The following is an 18,363-nucleotide window of genomic DNA, read 5'->3' on the forward strand; positions in this document are numbered from 1 at the left end:
GTTGAAGTATTAAAGGATTGGATCTGTATTGTTAGGCAATGATATTGGAAACATAAAGTTGCAGAAACACGATGGATCTTTCAAGATATTGTCCCAAAGTCAGATACATTCCTCGACTCAAAAGAAACCTTGTTTCTCTTGGAATGTTAGAGTCAGAAGGGTGTAGTTTTAAATTTCAAAAGGGATTGCGGCATGTAGAGCTAGTAATCGGTCCGGTTCGATTTTAACTAAATCGGTTTCCCAATTAATAGAACCAAATAAAGGCGATTTCACTAATCACTAATCGGATCCGAATAGCGGTTCAATTTAACCGATTAACCGGATCGGTTAACTGCAAATAATTAATTTTTTTTTTAAATGTGCTTTCATTGCTACTCAAGGGATTCAAACTTGTGCCCTTGGGGAGCAAGGATAAAGTCTTATTCACTCCACCAACTCATCCTTTATATTTACATAGAACAGAAAATTATTTTATAAAAATTTGTAATTATTTTTGATTATATTGTTTTAATTTTAATTTTTAAAATAAAATATAATATTTTAATTATTAATTCGGTTAATCGGTTTTAACCGACCGGTTACCAATTAAACCGATTAACTGAATTCTAAAGAATTTGATAACCGAAAATCAAACCGAATCCGTTTTACTATCCTTAGCTGCATGTGATAAAAGATACTAAGGTAATTTTGATGGGATATATTCAAGTAAGAAGCACCGAATAAAATATGTAAACGTTTTCACTGGTTTAGCGAATCAATATCTCAACTGTCAAAACATAAGGCCAAACAGGCATATTGGTCAACAATCAGCATTCAAACTTGTAAACGACTTTCATAGGTAAGTCGTTTTACCTCTCAGCATCCATGAATTATAGAGTTTGATTAAAAATTTCTAACAAGTCAATAAAAGGCAATAAAAGGAAAATCTATCAAACATTGAGATGCATGACAAAAATTGTATTTACAACTTCACTAGTCAAATAAATCATATAAGCCATTGCAACTAAGTGGAAGTGCAGTCTAACTTACATATCCATGTACTCCAATCGAGCACTACGAAAAGAAACACAGGTAAGAGCCTTCTGAGCTGCATCGGCAAAACATTGTGCCGCTTCTGCCTCAATCTCCGCCTCCTCTGCTTCCACTGCTGCCACCTCAGCTGCTGCCATCGCAGCTTCTGCCTCTGCAACTGCTCGTGCAGCAACCGCTGCAGCTTCTTCCGCGGTCATGCTCCTCATCTTCTCTAGCTCAGCGAAAATCTGGGCTTTGGTAAGTATAATGATACCATTTCTCAGACCTTCCACATAGTCCTTTGCTCCGTCTGCATGTGATGAGGTTGGATCTTCCCCTTTGTCCAACGATATTGACCTTGGAGCAATTCTGTACTGATGCTTTACCTGTCCAGGAAGCAAACCATCCTTTCAGGCATTCATTTTTACTTTTTTTCATTTTCCCAATTTTGGTGCAACCTTATCAGTAATTTTCATTCAATGAAAGCTTGTAAAAGTATTCATTAAAGGTGGAGTTGGCTCAGGCAAAGTTCAGCTTGAACTTTTCAAACTTGAGCCAAACATAAATATTCAAAAGCTTGCGAGCACTAGTTCATTTATATTAGGGAGAAGGTCAAATACACCCTTAATGTTTACTCCAAGGAACAAGTCCCCACAAAGTTCTTTTAGGTACAAATAAACCCTAATGTAGTATTAACATACATGCCCCTTTCCAACCATCACCATTCCAACATAGCTTTGTGAGAATTCTTTTTTAAAAAGATCAATAATGAATGGTTCCCCATTTCCCCCCTTGATGACTCGAACCCCCGACCTATTGGTTGGAGGGGAAGCGTCTTACCAATTAAGCTGCGCTTCGTTGTCAGCTTTGTGAGAATTCTTTCTTCTATTTAATCTCACAGAACACATTATTTCCCAGCTTGAACTATCAATATCCCATTCCCAATTCTAGTACATAATTTTGATATTTATCAAGAGTGCAGCAGCATGGTCTGCACAGAAACTTATTTTTCGAGTATCAAGAAAGATCAAAGAGACAAGAGAGAAGAAAAGGACACGAGAACAGAAAGTAGGAAGGAAATTCAGCTAGAGACAACAGAAGAGAAGACGAAATGTAAATTGCCGGTAATCTGGCTGTAGAAGAGGCAATTGAATGCAGGATTGCATTCCATCCAATATCATCTACCTCAAGTAAATAACATAGATAAATAAAAAATAGTAGAATTCACATTAGCTTTGAGGTATAAGGAAGGGATGAGCTCTATTTACCCCCTTATACCTTATTTGTTTTGACGTAATAAAAAATTTGGGCAGGCCGTGTAAAATTCCGGGCAACGCATTTTCCCTTGGGTAAGGTATAATTTTATACCTAAGGGAAGGTGTTATAATTTTATACCACCTTACAGAGAGGGATAAGTATATTATCATTTAAAACAAACCAGATATAATGGTTTCAAAAAGAAAAAAACAAACCAGATATAAAAATTGCGGTTCCCACTTTAAGTGATAAATTTATACTTCATTATATTATACCTCTATTTAGAGGTATAAAAGCAAACACACCCTTATAGTCAAGTGTAGTGGTATAATTAAGCAACAAGAGAGATGGGTAAGTAACAGATTCATTATTAACTCTTCTAACACAACTGTTCACATGCATTCAACCAAAGGCAACACAGACCATTTTCCCAATGCCTACTCATCCTTTGATCAACCATAACCCATCCCCATTCTCCACCCAAGAAAAATAAAGAAACAAAGAAAGAAAAAGAGAACTTAAAGAATAATCAGGAATAAAGCAAATGGCCTTTACAAGTTACATACCTTAACCAATCTTCCCTTTTCTGTCAATGCCATCAAATTTGCAGTCAAAATCCTTTCTAAATCTGGAGGCATTGAATGATGATCCTATCACATATCATAATGCAGAATATAAACAAGTCAAAATCTCAGAGAACAAATGAAAAGTCGCACAAAAAGAAGCTGGCTGGGCTTTAGCCACAGAGCCACATCCAACTACCCTACAATACATGCTTCAGAAATCAATTACAAGATTCTTATGTCGTATGTAAATTATTGATATAAAACTGGCATTAGAAGGCTCGGAGTTGACTTTCATGGCAATCAGAAAATACAAACATGATAGTCTGCAGCTTTTCAATTAGATCAGTCATACTTACATAGTAGTTTTATAATTTTGAATGAGCATCTGCAGAGGTATAACTAGAAAATTACCAGAGAATATATGATATATCATTTAATAGAGTAGAAATGAGAGTGCCAATGAGGCCTTGCTCTAGTGGCAAAGCTGAGACACCCAAAGACTCTCCTTTGTGAGAGGTCTTGGGTTCAATCCCGCCTGTGTGCGGTGATGTTTTCCCACTTTTAGGTGGTTTTGTATTCCCGCCTGCGTGCGGGTTGCATAATTAATTATATTCAGATACCTCTTGTAATTCTAATTCAAAAAAAAAACATGAAAATAATAAGAGTAGAAATGAGAGTTTTATGAAGAAAGTGTAACACATCAAATGGTTACTACTTAATGGAAACTTTTTCAAATTGAAAATTAAATAATTTGATTCACAATGAAACTCAACTCAGTTTACTATTCAAAATGTAATATAGAAAACTTACGTCACAAAGATAATAGAAAGAAACCGACTTTCTTTTCAAGAAATGCACCTTTCCTATATTTTAGGATTTTAGTTTTATAATGTAGCGTATAAGAAGTCATTGATAAAGGTTGGTATTACCTCTATGTATTTGGCAATCGCATGCCGACTAGATCCTCGAAGTTCCTTCAACTTTGTTATAGCATCCAATATTAGATCATCCATCCTACATTTATGAAAGGAAACCCCATATGATGTTAGTACATATGACAAAGAATAGATCTGCCCAATTTCAAAGGAATAAATTTAAAAATAGGAAAGAAATGACAAACCTACTGGTTCAAAACGTTTTTAATGAAACATAACATGTATAAGTTTGAAGGAAAAAACCTATGCAGATAACTGTAAAATTTAGGCCAATTTACACATATCTACCATGATATAAGCAAGTTTGTTGGATTGGAAAGCCACAAACGACCTGTATCTACACTGGCGGAGCTACATGGTGGAGTGGTGGGGCTATTGTCTCACATTAATTTTTTTTAATTACTCTTAAATACATTATATTATATATAAAATTATAAAAATATTTAAATCTTGCCCCACTAAAAGTTAATATGTAGCGGCAAAATTTTTTGCCCCCCTTCTCGTCGGGGGCTTGGCTCTGCCCCTGTGTATCTTTATGACCATACACATACGATACCAGAGAGGATAAACATACAATTGCAAGAGCCTTTGGTGCCAATATGTTATCTCAAATAACTCTGAGCCATCGCAAACAAAGTTTTAGCGATGACACATCAACACAAAAATGCCGTCACACCACAAAGAAATTATATTCCTAGAAAGAAAGAAAGCGTTTTCATTAAAGACCACAACTATACAAGTCATAAGTACAACCAGCTTTTTCTAAGAAAATATTCAAACCACTAATCAAAGAGAAATACATCTTTTCATAATTTATTTACAAAGAAATACAAAGACACAATAACAAAAAGAAACATAAAGATATACGAGCACATTGCAGGTCCCCAATTGCAGTATAATCCATCTTTTTCATAATTTATTCTCTGTCCATTCAATGAGCAACGAAATTCTTCCTAAAGTTTGATGACAATAGCAGGAAGAATAGGCTGAGTGTACCTAAAAATACTCATAGTTCGACAAACCAACAAAACCAAAAATTGTTTACATTCATATTATATCAAAGAGATTTCACTTAATAGTCAATAAGAATTCTGACAAACTGAAGTATTCGTTCAATTTCATGTTCACAGATCAACTTTTCAAACTGCAACTAAACACTAAATAATTTTGGCATGTGTTTTGGATGTATTGACTATTAAACTAATTTTGGTATACTGCATTAACTGTTTTGTCATTTCATTTATTATCTATTCTTGCAAAATCGTGAGATTCTGTACTACCTCATAACTAAGACTATAACATTAAATGGTCATGAACCATTTACACACTGCCAATCAATATCAACCATTAGAGTAGATAACTAATGATTATCTTCCAAGCTTCCCATATTTAAGTTTGTATTCAAATATTCACAAATTGTCATTTCAACCTGGCAAAGATATAAAGTTTTCCACTTTGATATTTTCAATATTGTACCCACTAAATATTTATGATATGAGCTTAATGAATTATTTAATTCTGCATCCAGTGCTAATTTCATGAAAGGCTTCACCAAACTTATTAATGTGCCCGGTTAAACATAAACAAGTTGTTTCTCCTCCAAAATGCAGTTTCTATATGCGAAATCAAGAAAATGTGGATCAGTTGTCTGATTTTGATTTCAACCAAAGAGACCAATTTTTTTGTGCTACTTTCTATTAACAAACAAACAAGCCTAGGCATAATTGAAGTCGCATCAATAAATGAGGCAAACCGCATCTTGTAGTTCAACCTTGAAATCTGGTTTTCCAAATTAGCATCCCTGGTGGTCACGTACACTTCTGAAAGAGGCTTGGCATCAAGAACTACAGGATCCTTCTCAACAGCCAAGCTATCCATCGAAGTGCCTTCATCATGCTTTGGGGCCACCTGACTGTTTTTATGTACAACACCAGCTCTCCGAGATCCTAATCCATTAGCCATGCAATTCATATTTCTCCACTTATCCTGTCCTTTGAAGAGTTAAAACATCAATTTGAACAAATTGTTTGGAACGCATAGGGAAAGCTACTGAATAATGTTATTTCAGTCATAAAGATTTACAGAATATTCACATAAGACTAGTTAAACACAGAATACGCTAAGTCAGATATAATTCATGCTTGATCAAATGACAGATATCCCCACTAACGTAATGATCAGCTTTTCGAAGCATAGTGGTATGGAGGATAAAGCATTATTAACACCTTAAGGTCCACATTAGAACGTGATCGCAAGATCGTTTTAAATTCAGGATCTTTAAGGATGGTACTCCATTTTCCAACTCCATATTTGTTAATGCCAGCTTTAAGAGCAGCTTCTTCTTCTGGCGTCCACCTCTGCTTAGGAGCACCCATTACTAAGGCAAGACCTTTCACAAATAAATTATCAGTTGGTTTCTACTCTCTACGAAGAGACCTGCAAAAGTGTAGAACCACGAAACAGCGTGATCTATCAAACCCACCGACTTCGTTGTAAAAAAACAAACATCATTATCGAGAAATTAGAAGGCATAATCATCTTCCAATCAAAAGTAAACAGTATATCAATATTCTTATGCAGTTTGGTGATACTAATAAAAACAATTACCAAGCACCAATTTCTCCAGTCAGTCGTACTCAAAATTCCCTATTATAAAATGCATCAACGCAAACTTAACATTCAATATAAACAAACTCTATCATGCAAAATTCACCATCATAAACAGCAGACCAATTCTTCCTGAAACCAACCAGTCGCCAAAGTAAAGCACCCAAACCACCTCGTCGGCTTCGCCGATGACTCGCCGTCATTAGAAGCGTGAAAGGTCGCCAAGAAGCATGTTTCGGCGCTTTTGGTGGCAAAGCCAGAAAGCACGACAACGGCAAGGCGGTGTGGAAGACAAAAATAATGATAACCTAATTGAGCTTGGAATAAAAGCTTAGGGCATACCAAAATTCAAGTTTTCAATGGCGACGTGGTGGTTTCGCTCCTCAGTGAGGCTGCTGCGGCACCCTCTTTCCGTTTTGGTTCGGTGCTGCTGTTGCTTTCCTCGTATTTCGTCTTGTTCTCTTCTGTCAGTTTTTCCCTCTTCCTCCTATAATTTGTATACTATATGCGTGCGTTTTCAAGTAATATCAACTCGTAAATAATGATTGATTACTGCCAAATAAAGTTATTAGATGTATAATTCAAATCTACGTATTTGTACTAGTTCCAAACATATTTTCAAAACGATTTTATCACTAGTCATAGTTTTCAATTTATATAACAATTCTCGCCAGGGGGCTGGAGCCCCTCCCAAATTTTGAGTTTTATTTATTTATTAATATATAGAGAGTATTTTTTTAAAAGTAAGCATCGAACCTCAAGTCTTATATCAAAATATTCATCTCCTCCCCCTCAAAAAAAAATATATATTCATCTCCTCAACCTCAAGTCCATCAAACCTTAACCTCTGTTTGAAACGCATCAAAGCTTAATCTTTGATTTCTCAAATTTGTGTAAATAGAAAAAATATCATTTTAAACTCCAATGTTCGATTTTTTAATATATGCGTAATCATTAATTAATACACATTATCATGATTGACAACAATCCTACAGCAGCATAAAGAAAAAAGGTCAACTTTCTTACTTTTTCTTTTCTTTTCTTTACCCATGTAGACTGACCCAGTTGGAAAGCCCCTCAATCCCACATATCATTTCCTCCAAATTTTCAAGTATGATAACATGGATTTGCTACTCTCTTCGAGATTTGTTCTCTGATTCATCACTTCAAATGTAATTTATTCCCACCAGATTATAAGTTACATGCAATCGACGGATGACAATTTTCCAGTTGGATACTGCTTCATAATAAACAACTAAAATACAACAAACGCTATTACACAAAAGCATTGTCCAGACGAATACCACTCCTGTCCGGTAGAAGTTTCTTCATGTAGTATTTTGATCTACGAGAGATATTGATCTTCTTCCTCCTGTCCTCCGGTATGCACTCAATCGAACATTCCGAGAAGCCACGCCTCACAAACCTGTTCAAACAAACGAGAATCCCTCAAATACACAATTGCTATTTGAGATACAATCTCTATATAAAGTATAACCAACAATAAGTTGTATATAGCTCTCATCTGAATATAATTTCGTTTTGGTCTGCAATAGATGCTTCTACAACTAAACGACGCTCCATCCTTTTATTATACATTTAAACAACTGAGAATTCAATCTGAAGTCCTCAACTAAAGTGCTTTAACATCATTCATACATAGCAGCTGGCATAAAAACAGAGCTAACACAACCAAAAGGTGAGGCTACTGCTGCTAATATCCTCATCCAGCTCATAGTAGCAGTTCACAATTGATATGAAGTTTGGAAAGATGTAAATCAATCAATATTGAATCGGAAAAAGTTAGAGAACACATATTGAAGATAACTTCTCCAACAACTCTGCAGCATCTTTCATTACTTTATGGCTTCATATTGTAACTTAAGCTATTTAACTGTGTGACCAAGAGCAGATTATAGCAGTTTAAACTCATATTGACATTCCTGAAGTGTTTTCAATCATCAATCTTCAGGCAGAACAAATGTTATAATGTCACTGCTTGAGATTATCTATTCTACATTCAGCTTGCTATAATAAAAAGTAGAGTAGAAAGCTCAAATAAACAAAAAAACAATGACAGAAGACAAGTGATTTATATATATATATATATATATATATATATATATATAGAGAGAGAGAGAGAGAGAGAGAGAGAGGGAGAGAGGTTATAGTGAGAATGACCATTTTCGTGAGAAATGAGAATAACGAATAAGCCAATATAAATCAACGAATAAGTTGTTTGTAAGGCACGAATAGTGTATTCAGTTAATATGGTGAAATTTTCGCCTCCTCCATGATTCGAACCCAGGTTTGAACGGCTATTCATGCATTACAAGCGGCTAATTCGTAGGTTTATATTGGCTTATTCATAGATTTATGCTGGCTTATTCATTATTTTCCTTTTACGCGATAAATTTGAATAAATTAATATCAGCCATAAGATTTGAATATCTAATGTTCCAGATTCATTCTCATTTCTCACTGGATCCTTACTCTATATATATTGCAATCGTAATGACATACCAATCAGCTGTACGTGTTGTCAGTAGAAAAAGCGTTTGAAGTCCAAGAAAAGATGCCTTTTTCTCAATATAATCTGCACGGTCATACAGGGACTTAATATTCTTCCACAAGATAAAAATCAAAGCAATTCTAAATAGTAATTAGCAGAGCAATCAAATCACTCAATCTGGTTGTTCCCATTTTATACAGCTAATACAAATGTACAAAGAACATACCTGGCACCAGTGAGTAAGAGCAATTGAAACAAAGGGCGATGTAAACCCACTTTATTGTGAGAGAAGGGGGCAAAGCAGCATGATGATTAGATCGCAACAAAAGTTGCATAAGTCCATTTAAGTTATCAGATTGCATGATTTAACAGAACATAAAAATCTATACAGACCTCAGAAGCGACAAACGAAATGAAAGATAAACAAACAAACATGAAGGGGAGGGAATGAAGGATCATCTTAATACCAAGTAGTTTATCTCCCTGGCCCTGGCCACGACACTCCGGAGAAACAGCAATGGCAGCTACCTCTCCACATTTTTCTTCAAAGAAAGGGAAAAGAGCTGAACAAGCTGTAATTTGACCTTCTCTCTCCACAACTATAAAATAATCCAATGCTTGGAGTAGCTGCAGCAGACAGAAACAAGGTGAACCATATAAAGATATTATGAAACAAAAGTCAAAATAACATACAGACAATGAACAAACCTGTTCTTCAGTTCTCTTTATCAATGTGCCAGACTCCTCCAAAGGTAACAAAAGTTGTTTTATCCTATGCAGATCAGTGACCTTTGCCATTCGCATCCCTTCATAAAGATCACTGCCAAAAGAATGCACCTTACATTAATCATCTATTTATTCATTGAGCATAGCTCAAAGTACCCATTTTAATCAAATTTATAACTCCAGCAATATTTGGTGAATGGACACAAGGCAAAAGAAATAAGAAAAAAAGGAATATACATTGAAACATATTCTTTATTTTTAAGGCATATTTTTATCAAGTAAAGAAACAAGCTCTAGAAGAGTAGAATGAAAAAGAACTCAATTTTTTGTCATCATCAAGAGAAACGTGATGTATAGATAATACATAATATCATAGAAAATGAAATTGTTCTTCAGCTCAATCGCTTTTCTATATTACAGTCTGAATAGAATTTCCAAGAAGTTTGGCAGCATACAAAATTTTTTTAGGTAACTTTGGTTGAAGCATCCAGAAAACAGTTTTATTTTACAAGAAAAATTAAGGCGAAGCTAATACAACCTGAAAATAGCCTCAGAGAGATAACACCTAAAGAGATGGATACCTTGCCACCATTGTACCTACTCCATCTCTTTGAAACAGTTCTTTCAGTAAAACTCCAGCAATAGTGCCATCTAATAGATGCACCCTTTGAACACCACCCTGATAAAAAAGGAAAAAAACAAATAAAATAGCTATATTAAAGACAAAGTAAAAGAAATTAAAAGGAATACCCAAGCTAGGTGGTTTTAGCACTTTATATTAAGAGGACAGATGACCCTACGAGTCCAAAACATATGGAAGATCTTAAAAGACCATACTGTGCAGATAAGTTGGAGGGAGCGGGGCGACTTACCCTGCAAACAAAAGCAGCAGCTGCTATTTCTGACAGGTAACCATTCAACCGGCTCAGCCTTTCTTGGCCTCCAATAGCAAAACCTTGTTCACTGGACCAAAGTCCATTCCCATTGTCAAAGCCAACACCATTTTGGAATGTTGGAGCCTGAGTAAAAGCCTTTCCATTTGTAGTGGCCATATCACTCGTATCATCATACACTACACAGGTAACATCTTCTTGAGCAACAACTTTTACATAATTAGCAGCTGTCTCACTTTGTTTAGCTCGTTTACGAACCAACATGTCTGCATCTTGAAGAGTTAGAAAACGTATAAGCCTCCCAGATTCATCAAGGATTGGCCCATCGATAATGCAAAGGAGTTTCTCTGCACTGAGAGCCAACGCGCATGCAGTAGCAACTTCATAAGTGCTGCAATGTGGAGAGAAAGAATCGGTTTTTAAACATTAATTGGTATTCATGGCCTAAAAGTAAAGAGCTCGGACTTAACATATTATAGACTAGGACTCTTATGGAAGTAAACAGTAGTTAAAGCTGTAGGTAGAGTTTTCCAAGAATAGCTGTAGCTCTTTCGATCGCCATGTTGAAAGGAACTCAATGAAGAATTATAACAGCATACAATAAAAATAGATGCATAAATTATGAAAGCATAGATTTTTCAAGGCAGTTAGAGATGGGTAAAACTCATCATGATCTTGGTTAACAATTACACAAGCTACTAGTTCATCTGAGATAATTACTGCACAAACAATCCTCAAGGACACATAAATACCTATCAAAACCAGTTAGCATACTTGCAATTTAATACTTGTCCAGAACTTGAATAACCCAGATTGCTTAAAAGCACTATGGAATCTTGATCTAGCCTCTCACGTATACGAGAAACATCTACTTTCTTAACTTCACCCGTTGATCCATAATCAATTCCTTCTACTACTCCTCTTCTCTGCAAAGCCAAGGACACCAAATTTCAGCATACCAATGATCAAGAAACAAATGAGTTGTAGGAATGACATGATATTGAACAAGATGCAAAACCAAAGAAGACGACTTCTAACCTTAGCTGCCAGGAAATTACCACTTGCAACACTAACACCATCATGCAACCTACTATTGTCTCCATGGCGGCGTATGCCACTCAAGGAAGGTCCAGGTGATAGCTTTGCCTCAATCATGATACGGATCCTCCCAGCTGCATTCATTGCAGCATCTAGAGAATCGGAGTCAGTGATTCTATAGCTCCCAAAATATTTGGGATCACATCCTGAGACACCAAAATTGGTTTCACGCTAAGCAACAATAAATCCTCTGAACAATCGAATAATTTCACTATGAAAAAAAAAGGGGATAAACTAGAAATGTCAAAACCATCTAACCCCTTTCAGCGAGAAGTCTGTCAATTTGAACATGCGTCCCCGGCACAAGAACAAACTTGATTCCTAACCCGTGAAGCAGCGATATATCCTACAACAAACTTATATCTATTAGACCAAACTAGCAATATAGTAAATCTCGTGCTAATCAGTAACCTAAATGAGCCCAACTATATACAAATCACAAAGTCAACACCCAAATTCAATATCGTCGTCTCAAATTATGCAAATGTCAGCGAAAAAAGACAGATAATTCAATCGAGAAACTAACAAAAATTGAAAGATTAAGACGTGCCATGAGAATAGGATCCAAATGAGGGCTGTCGACAATCTCAGCAGATATCAAGACGACGAAAGTGCTGCCTCTGTGCGCCTGAAAATACGGCCAGGCCTCGCGGAAGAAGCGCACGAACAGCTCATCCTTAACTGCACAGCTCGCTTCGATTCCAGCGCTTCCAGTCTCCCCATTCACATCAAGTTTATCCTCCAAAGGCGAAGCTTTTGCCGATTGTACTCCGCGAAACTTGCTGATTAACTGATTTTTCATAACATTCGAGCTCCAAATTGAGCTACGATGAAAAGATGGTCTGCGTGTTCGGTTGTGGTGGTTGAGGATTGGTGGGCAAGGGCTCGGAGAAGCAGCAGCCATTGAATTCAGTCGACAAGAATTTGTTACGCAGATAAAACCCTAATTTTTGGAGCGGAATAAAGGTGGCAAGGGAAGAGGTGGTGGATGAGCATGGGAGGTAGGTGGCGGGAGGGGGCGGCGGCGGCGGTTTCAGAGAATCTTGAAGCATTTGCTTACGTGCTCCATTTTATTTTGAATTTAATGATGACTAAAGTCAGAATATCTAATAGTTGTCACAAGTTGTGTGCTTTATTTGCCACAAAAAATTTCTACTTAAAAATCAAACAATCCACTTAGAATAACAATTAACAAAGATATACCAATCTGCGGAAAAATATATAAGAGCACCCGCAACGCTCCTACTCGAACGCTTACTCGAGTAGAGCGTTGCACTCGAGTAGGGCATTGTGGGGGGACCTTACTCGAGGCCTGCTCGATCCTTTCAGTATATACAAGCGAGAGAGACTTGACGCGTGCATCACGTGTCTTAATTTTAAAAAAAAAAAATGAATTTTCGAATTTTGAAATTTTTTTGGGCTATTGCATTTTCTTGGAATTCGGTCCCTTGACCGTTCAATTTTTTTTTTTCCCCTTCTCCTCTTTAAAAAACTTTTTTTTCCCTTTCTCCCTACTACATTTTCTTCCTCTTTCAATTTCTTTCTTCCTCTACAATTTCCATGGATCCACACAACCCCTACTACTATGATCCTAACTGGTGCCCCGATCTCTCCACCGATTATCACCCCGATATGGGGGGAATCAACTTGGAGGAGACCCCAGCAAGTGCCGAGGAAAGTGCCTCCAAACCAAAGAAAGGCGACCGAAGGAAGGAAATCGCCCACAAAATCAAGCACGACAAGTCGGCGGCGAAAGGAAGGCTCCGTCATACTTATCTTCCCAAGCATACTGATCTCATCGTCCAAGTTTGGGCGGAGGAAACGAACGACGCCATCCGTGGGACGGATCAAAAGGGGGAGGCGTATTGGGGACAGATCTGCGACCGTGTCAATCCCATCATCGGTGCCGAGCTTAAAATCCGGCAAATTCAAGGCCACTGGGCCCGAGTGAGCGCGGATTTGCGTCTCTGGGAATCTATTTGGGTGGAGACGCGCAACAATTGGCCTTCTGGCCATTCTGACTATATATTCCGGGACAAGGCTCAAATCATCTTCAAGGCTCGAAGCCCACAAAAGGCCGCATTCAACTATTGGAACGCGTGGAAAGTTCTCCGGAACAATCCAAAGTTCAAGTCGATGTACCTCGTCGGAGACGTGCATTCTTCCAAGAGGACAAAGACTACGGAAAAGGGCGGCTTTACCACCTCGGCGTCGGGGGAGGAGATCTCCTCTTCCCGGCCCATTGGCAACAAGGCGGCGACGAAAGCGGCGAAGGGAAAGGGGAAGGCGTCGGCGTCGCAGATGAGCTCGGAGCCTCCACCCGAAAATAGTGGAGAGGTTGGACAGGTCCGACCAACAGATGAGGGCATTCACCGCCCAGTACACCAGGAGGAACGATATCAAGGAGAGGGAGCTCGATATGCAGCTCCTCAACACGGATACGACGCACATGTCGGACGCACAAAGGGCATTGCACGCATCCATGGTCGCTGACGTGCTCAAGCGTCGTGGTCTAGACTAGGATTTTAATTATGTAATTTTACTAATGTTTTAGGTGTTTTTTATTTGGGTATCCACTACCAAGTAGACTATCAAGTAAGCTCATTGCGGATGCTCTAAGTGAATTACAATTAACAAAGATATACCAATCAGCTGAAATATATATATATATATATATATATATATATATATATATATATATATATATAGGGTGTGGTTCTAGAGAGAACTACATTATTTGTGAGGACGAGAGAACCATCAAATCTAATGCATCCACTGTAAAAATTAATGCTTTCGCTGTTAAAATTAATGCACTAAAAAAATAAAATAAAAATGCTCCCTTCAGGATTCGAACCCAGGATCTGCATTCATCCAACAAGATGATGCATCCACCGTAGATCTTGATGATCGAATGGCTGAAAATGGTTATCCGGTCTTCTTTTATTTATGGTTCTTTCTTGAACCTCTCCCTATATATATATATATATATATATATATGGGGGGGAAATTCAATTGAAAAAGACAAATATTTAAAAAAGTGAGAAACAATTTCATCCATTGATCATGATCCATCAAACGGTCCAGAATTATGAATAAATCTCGTGTCCAAATTTTGATGAACATATCAATAATTGTGATGAACATGTCAGTAATTTTTTTTATGAACAGACGTATTTGTTGAAAAGATATATTTGTTTAAAATTTCGCACTCCAGGATTCGATCCCCAAACGTTCAATAAAATTATTGAAATTATTGCTATATTCATAAAAAATCATTGACATGTTCAACGTTCCTAACTTTCAGAAAAAAAAAATTCTCCATAGAACCTAATCTCAAATTTGTTCTCACTTCTTTAAATATTTGTCTTTTTCAGTAGAACTTTTTCCTGTATATATATATATATACACACACACACACACCAAAGTGTCGATTAATAGTACTATCGACTTTTTTTTTTCTTTTTTTCTAGAACCATAACTATTCCACTTTTATAATTGTATGTATAATAAAAATCCATTTTATATATGAAAAAAAAATCATATACCTGCTCCTGTTTATTAGCATGGATTCTCATAAGTAATCTTCTCCATTTCAGGTGAAATTGACCTAAATATGGGTGTGCATCGGTCAATTCTGTCGATCGATCGATCGAATTTCTGTAAATCGATCGATTGATTAGTATAATAAAAAATTGACCAATTGTCGACACATATTTTTTAAATCGGCCAAAAACTAAACTAATCAATTTTCTATTTTCGACCGATCGAACCTACCACTACAAAATAATAAGGAATTACCGGCGGCGATTACCGCCGGTACAAAAGGAGCGGCCGCCGGCGATTCTATTACCGGCGGCCCTCTGCCGTCGGTAATAATCTCTGTTGGGAACCTTGTGGAATATCCTAACCCTTGTTTTGATGATACCAAAATTCATAGCGCTTATTTGTAATAGACTAGAATCGTTTTGAACTCAAGTGTTAGAGTTCGTTTCTAGTTTAGTTGCGGTGTCAAAGACTGAAGACTGAAGACTGAAGAACGAAGACTGAAGACTGCAGATACCAACTGAAGTATCAGTTGAAGAATCAGTTGAAGACTGATTATTTAATGCGCAATGGACTGATACTAAAGTCAAGTATCAGTTGAACATTCCTCCTAGGACTGATCTTCCAACGTTCAGAGGAATCCACATACGCACAAGTACAACCGCATTAAATGCAGAAATCTCAATATCTTATCTCTGCAGAGGTCATTCCTATCTGGTGGTTACTTTTCAGAGATGTCACGTCTCCTGTCCATCAAAGAGAGCCGTTTCCACACAGACAAGGAACCTCGAAGATTGAAGCCTCAACCCAAATTCGAATTGCTCTCCAACGGAAGAAATCTTGAGGACGATTTACGCCAACGGATCTATTCAAGAGTTCTCCTACAAATAGCGCTCGAGGATCACTTCAACCTTCACCGATTCAACGACATAAGCTGAAGCTCTGCCGAAATTGCTACTCAGCCTTAAGCTTAAACTCCCCAAAGCTTGAATCGAAGAAGAGAATTCCAAAGCCAAAATCAGTCACTGCTGATTACATACATTCTCTTAGACCCTAGGCATATATCTATTTACCCAGAAGCCAAAGGTCAAACTTGCTTCAAAGAACTTGTTCTTTGTAAGTATAGTTGGCACTCGTTTAAACCTCTCCCCCATAAGAGTGTTTGAGTGATTCGGAGTTCAGGAAGGTACTCTGAACTCTGAGTGAAAAGTCTGAGCACGAGGTGTGCTTAGTAGGGAAATCCTACGCGAGGTGTGTGGGTGCTGAAGAGGGGTTATCTTCAGTTTACGGTTGTGTGCACCAGGCAAGCACACGGGTACGGTTTGCAGTGCAACAGGCAAGCACTTGCGGAGTGGATTGTTGGTCTGATCAACCAGCCGTGGATGTAGGAAAGGGTTTTTCCGAACCACGTAAAAGTCTCTGTGTTATTTACAGCTTTCAGTTTTACATTCATACTTGTGCTATTTCAATTGATAAAACTGAACACTGACTAACAGCAAAGAGAAACCTTAATCCAACAACTTGCTCCACCGAGGCTATTGCGAAACTAAGTTTAATTTCCGCTGCGTATGATATCAATCTGACTGAACTATCCTCTGATAGTAAGGAAGAGCGATATCATCTCTATCTTTGCAAACACGACTGAAGCCCTTATTTGAATCAGTTAAGTTCCAATAACTTAACTGATAACTCATTACTGAAGAGCTTTCAGTATCAGTCGTCAACTCTGTTGGTCAAAACTGATTTCAGTAAAACAGGAGTCTTTGTTTGCGTGTAAAGTTTCGTTTTAATCTCTGACTGAGATCCCTCTGATTGAGGTCAGTAGATTGTCATAAAAATAGCCTATAGGTGTATTCCCCCCCCATACACCTATTCGAGACCCCCCGGACCTAACAATTGGTATCAGAGCAGGTTGTTCGCAAGAACTATCTGCATCTGACTAGGTTCTATTTGAACTAGATCCTTTTCCTTAAAGGTCTCGAAAAAGTTTTACTCTTTCTTTTTGTGCTTGCAATTTGCTCTATCTGCCGTTATCTGTTCTCTCTTTTTGATGGAGACTAACCACAGCAGATTATCTTCTCTACCTATGTTTAGTATTGAAAAATACGACATATGGAAGTTTCGGCTTGAAAGCTTCCTCACCGCCCAACATTGTCGAATGTGGGAAGTCATCACCAGCGGACCGATCACCATCACCGAAACCATCAAAAGGGTTCCTACCGATCTCCGACAGGATCCTTACGATGAGGTCCAGCCCAAGTCAAAGGCAGACTTCACCACAGAAGAAAGGAAGCAAGATGAGTTGGACAACCTCGCCAAAAGCATCATCTTCGGCACCGTTCCCGACAAGCATGTCATGAAGATCATCAAGTGCGGAACAACAAAGGAGATGTGGGACATTCTGGAAAGAATGTGCGTAGGTTCTGAGGAAATCAAGGAGAATAAGCTATCCATAGCTTGCCAGAAGTTCGACTCATTCCTCATGCTCAAGAATGAATCTGTCAAGGAAATGGAACAAAGATTCAATCTTATCTTGAATGAAGTTCAATCCATTTCCAAAGACAAATACACTCAACGAGAAATCAACCTGAAGATTCTTCGAGCACTGCCACGTGGAGAATGGCAGATCTACTCAGTCACTCATCAGCATAAGCCAGGATTCAGTCAGCTCCCGACAAACAAACTTTTCTCCGACCTCATGGCAAATGAGTTCGACCTTTTGAGAAATATTGGTATCAAGAAGGCTGGAGGATCAGACGAAGATGGTCCATCAACCTCAAGAGGAGTTGCACTGAAGGCCTCAACCAGAGAGGGCAAGAAGCAAATCAAGGAGCCAACGGAACTCAACCCAGAGGACTTCTTCAGTCAATATGCTTTGTTGACTGAAAGATTTAACAAGATGGAGTCCAAGTTCCGGAAGTACAGAAGGTTCCACAAGCAACACTTCAAAGGAAAAGAAAGAGAAGGAAACTCCAGACATTCCACAGATCGTAGCGGAGAAAGGAAGTCAGCCGCTTACGACATCAAAGACTTGGAATGCTTTGGATGTAGAAAGAAAGGGCACTTTCGACATGAATGCCCTGATCTGACTCCAGCTGAGCGCAGGGAACTGAAAGCTAAGAAAGATCGTAGCTTTTCAAAGAAGAAAGCGATGGTTGCTGACGATGCTGACTCTTCCAAAGACACATCAGAATCATCCGACTTCGACAGTTCCA

The 18,363-nt window shown here is 37.9% G+C and overlaps 2 protein-coding genes across 3 annotated transcripts; both read right to left on the reverse strand.

Moving 5' to 3' along the window:
• Positions 1–904: 904 nt before the first annotated feature.
• LOC131021560 (single myb histone 5-like) lies at positions 905–7,004 on the reverse strand. 2 transcript variants are annotated; one of them, XM_057950811.1, is made up of 6 exons: positions 6,719–7,004; positions 5,995–6,205; positions 5,541–5,755; positions 3,764–3,848; positions 2,835–2,918; positions 905–1,397 (listed from the first exon to the last, which is right to left on the reverse strand). In XM_057950811.1, the coding sequence occupies exons 2-6, from the start codon at positions 6,142–6,144 to the stop codon at positions 1,026–1,028; spliced, it is 906 nt and encodes a 301-aa protein (XP_057806794.1). In that variant the 5' UTR covers positions 6,145–6,205; positions 6,719–7,004; the 3' UTR covers positions 905–1,025. The 2 variants fall into 2 exon arrangements, with proteins under 2 accessions (XP_057806794.1, XP_057806795.1); XM_057950812.1 differs by lacking the exon at positions 6,719–7,004 and having other exon boundaries at positions 5,541–5,760; positions 5,995–6,136.
• A 529-nt stretch (positions 7,005–7,533) lies between these two features.
• On the reverse strand, positions 7,534–12,774 carry LOC131021561 (probable amino-acid acetyltransferase NAGS1, chloroplastic). The gene is made up of 10 exons (XM_057950813.1): positions 12,156–12,774; positions 11,864–11,951; positions 11,546–11,751; positions 11,282–11,433; positions 10,487–10,898; positions 10,196–10,293; positions 9,597–9,708; positions 9,356–9,515; positions 8,900–8,972; positions 7,534–7,802 (listed from the first exon to the last, which is right to left on the reverse strand). Exons 1-10 carry the CDS (start codon positions 12,507–12,509, stop codon positions 7,652–7,654), a joined length of 1,806 nt encoding a protein of 601 aa, XP_057806796.1. The 5' UTR covers positions 12,510–12,774; the 3' UTR covers positions 7,534–7,651.
• Positions 12,775–18,363: the final 5,589 nt, after the last annotated feature.

Source organism: Salvia miltiorrhiza, chromosome 4, assembly GCF_028751815.1.
Source record: "Salvia miltiorrhiza cultivar Shanhuang (shh) chromosome 4, IMPLAD_Smil_shh, whole genome shotgun sequence".
NCBI classification, from domain to species: Eukaryota; Viridiplantae; Streptophyta; class Magnoliopsida; order Lamiales; family Lamiaceae; genus Salvia; species Salvia miltiorrhiza.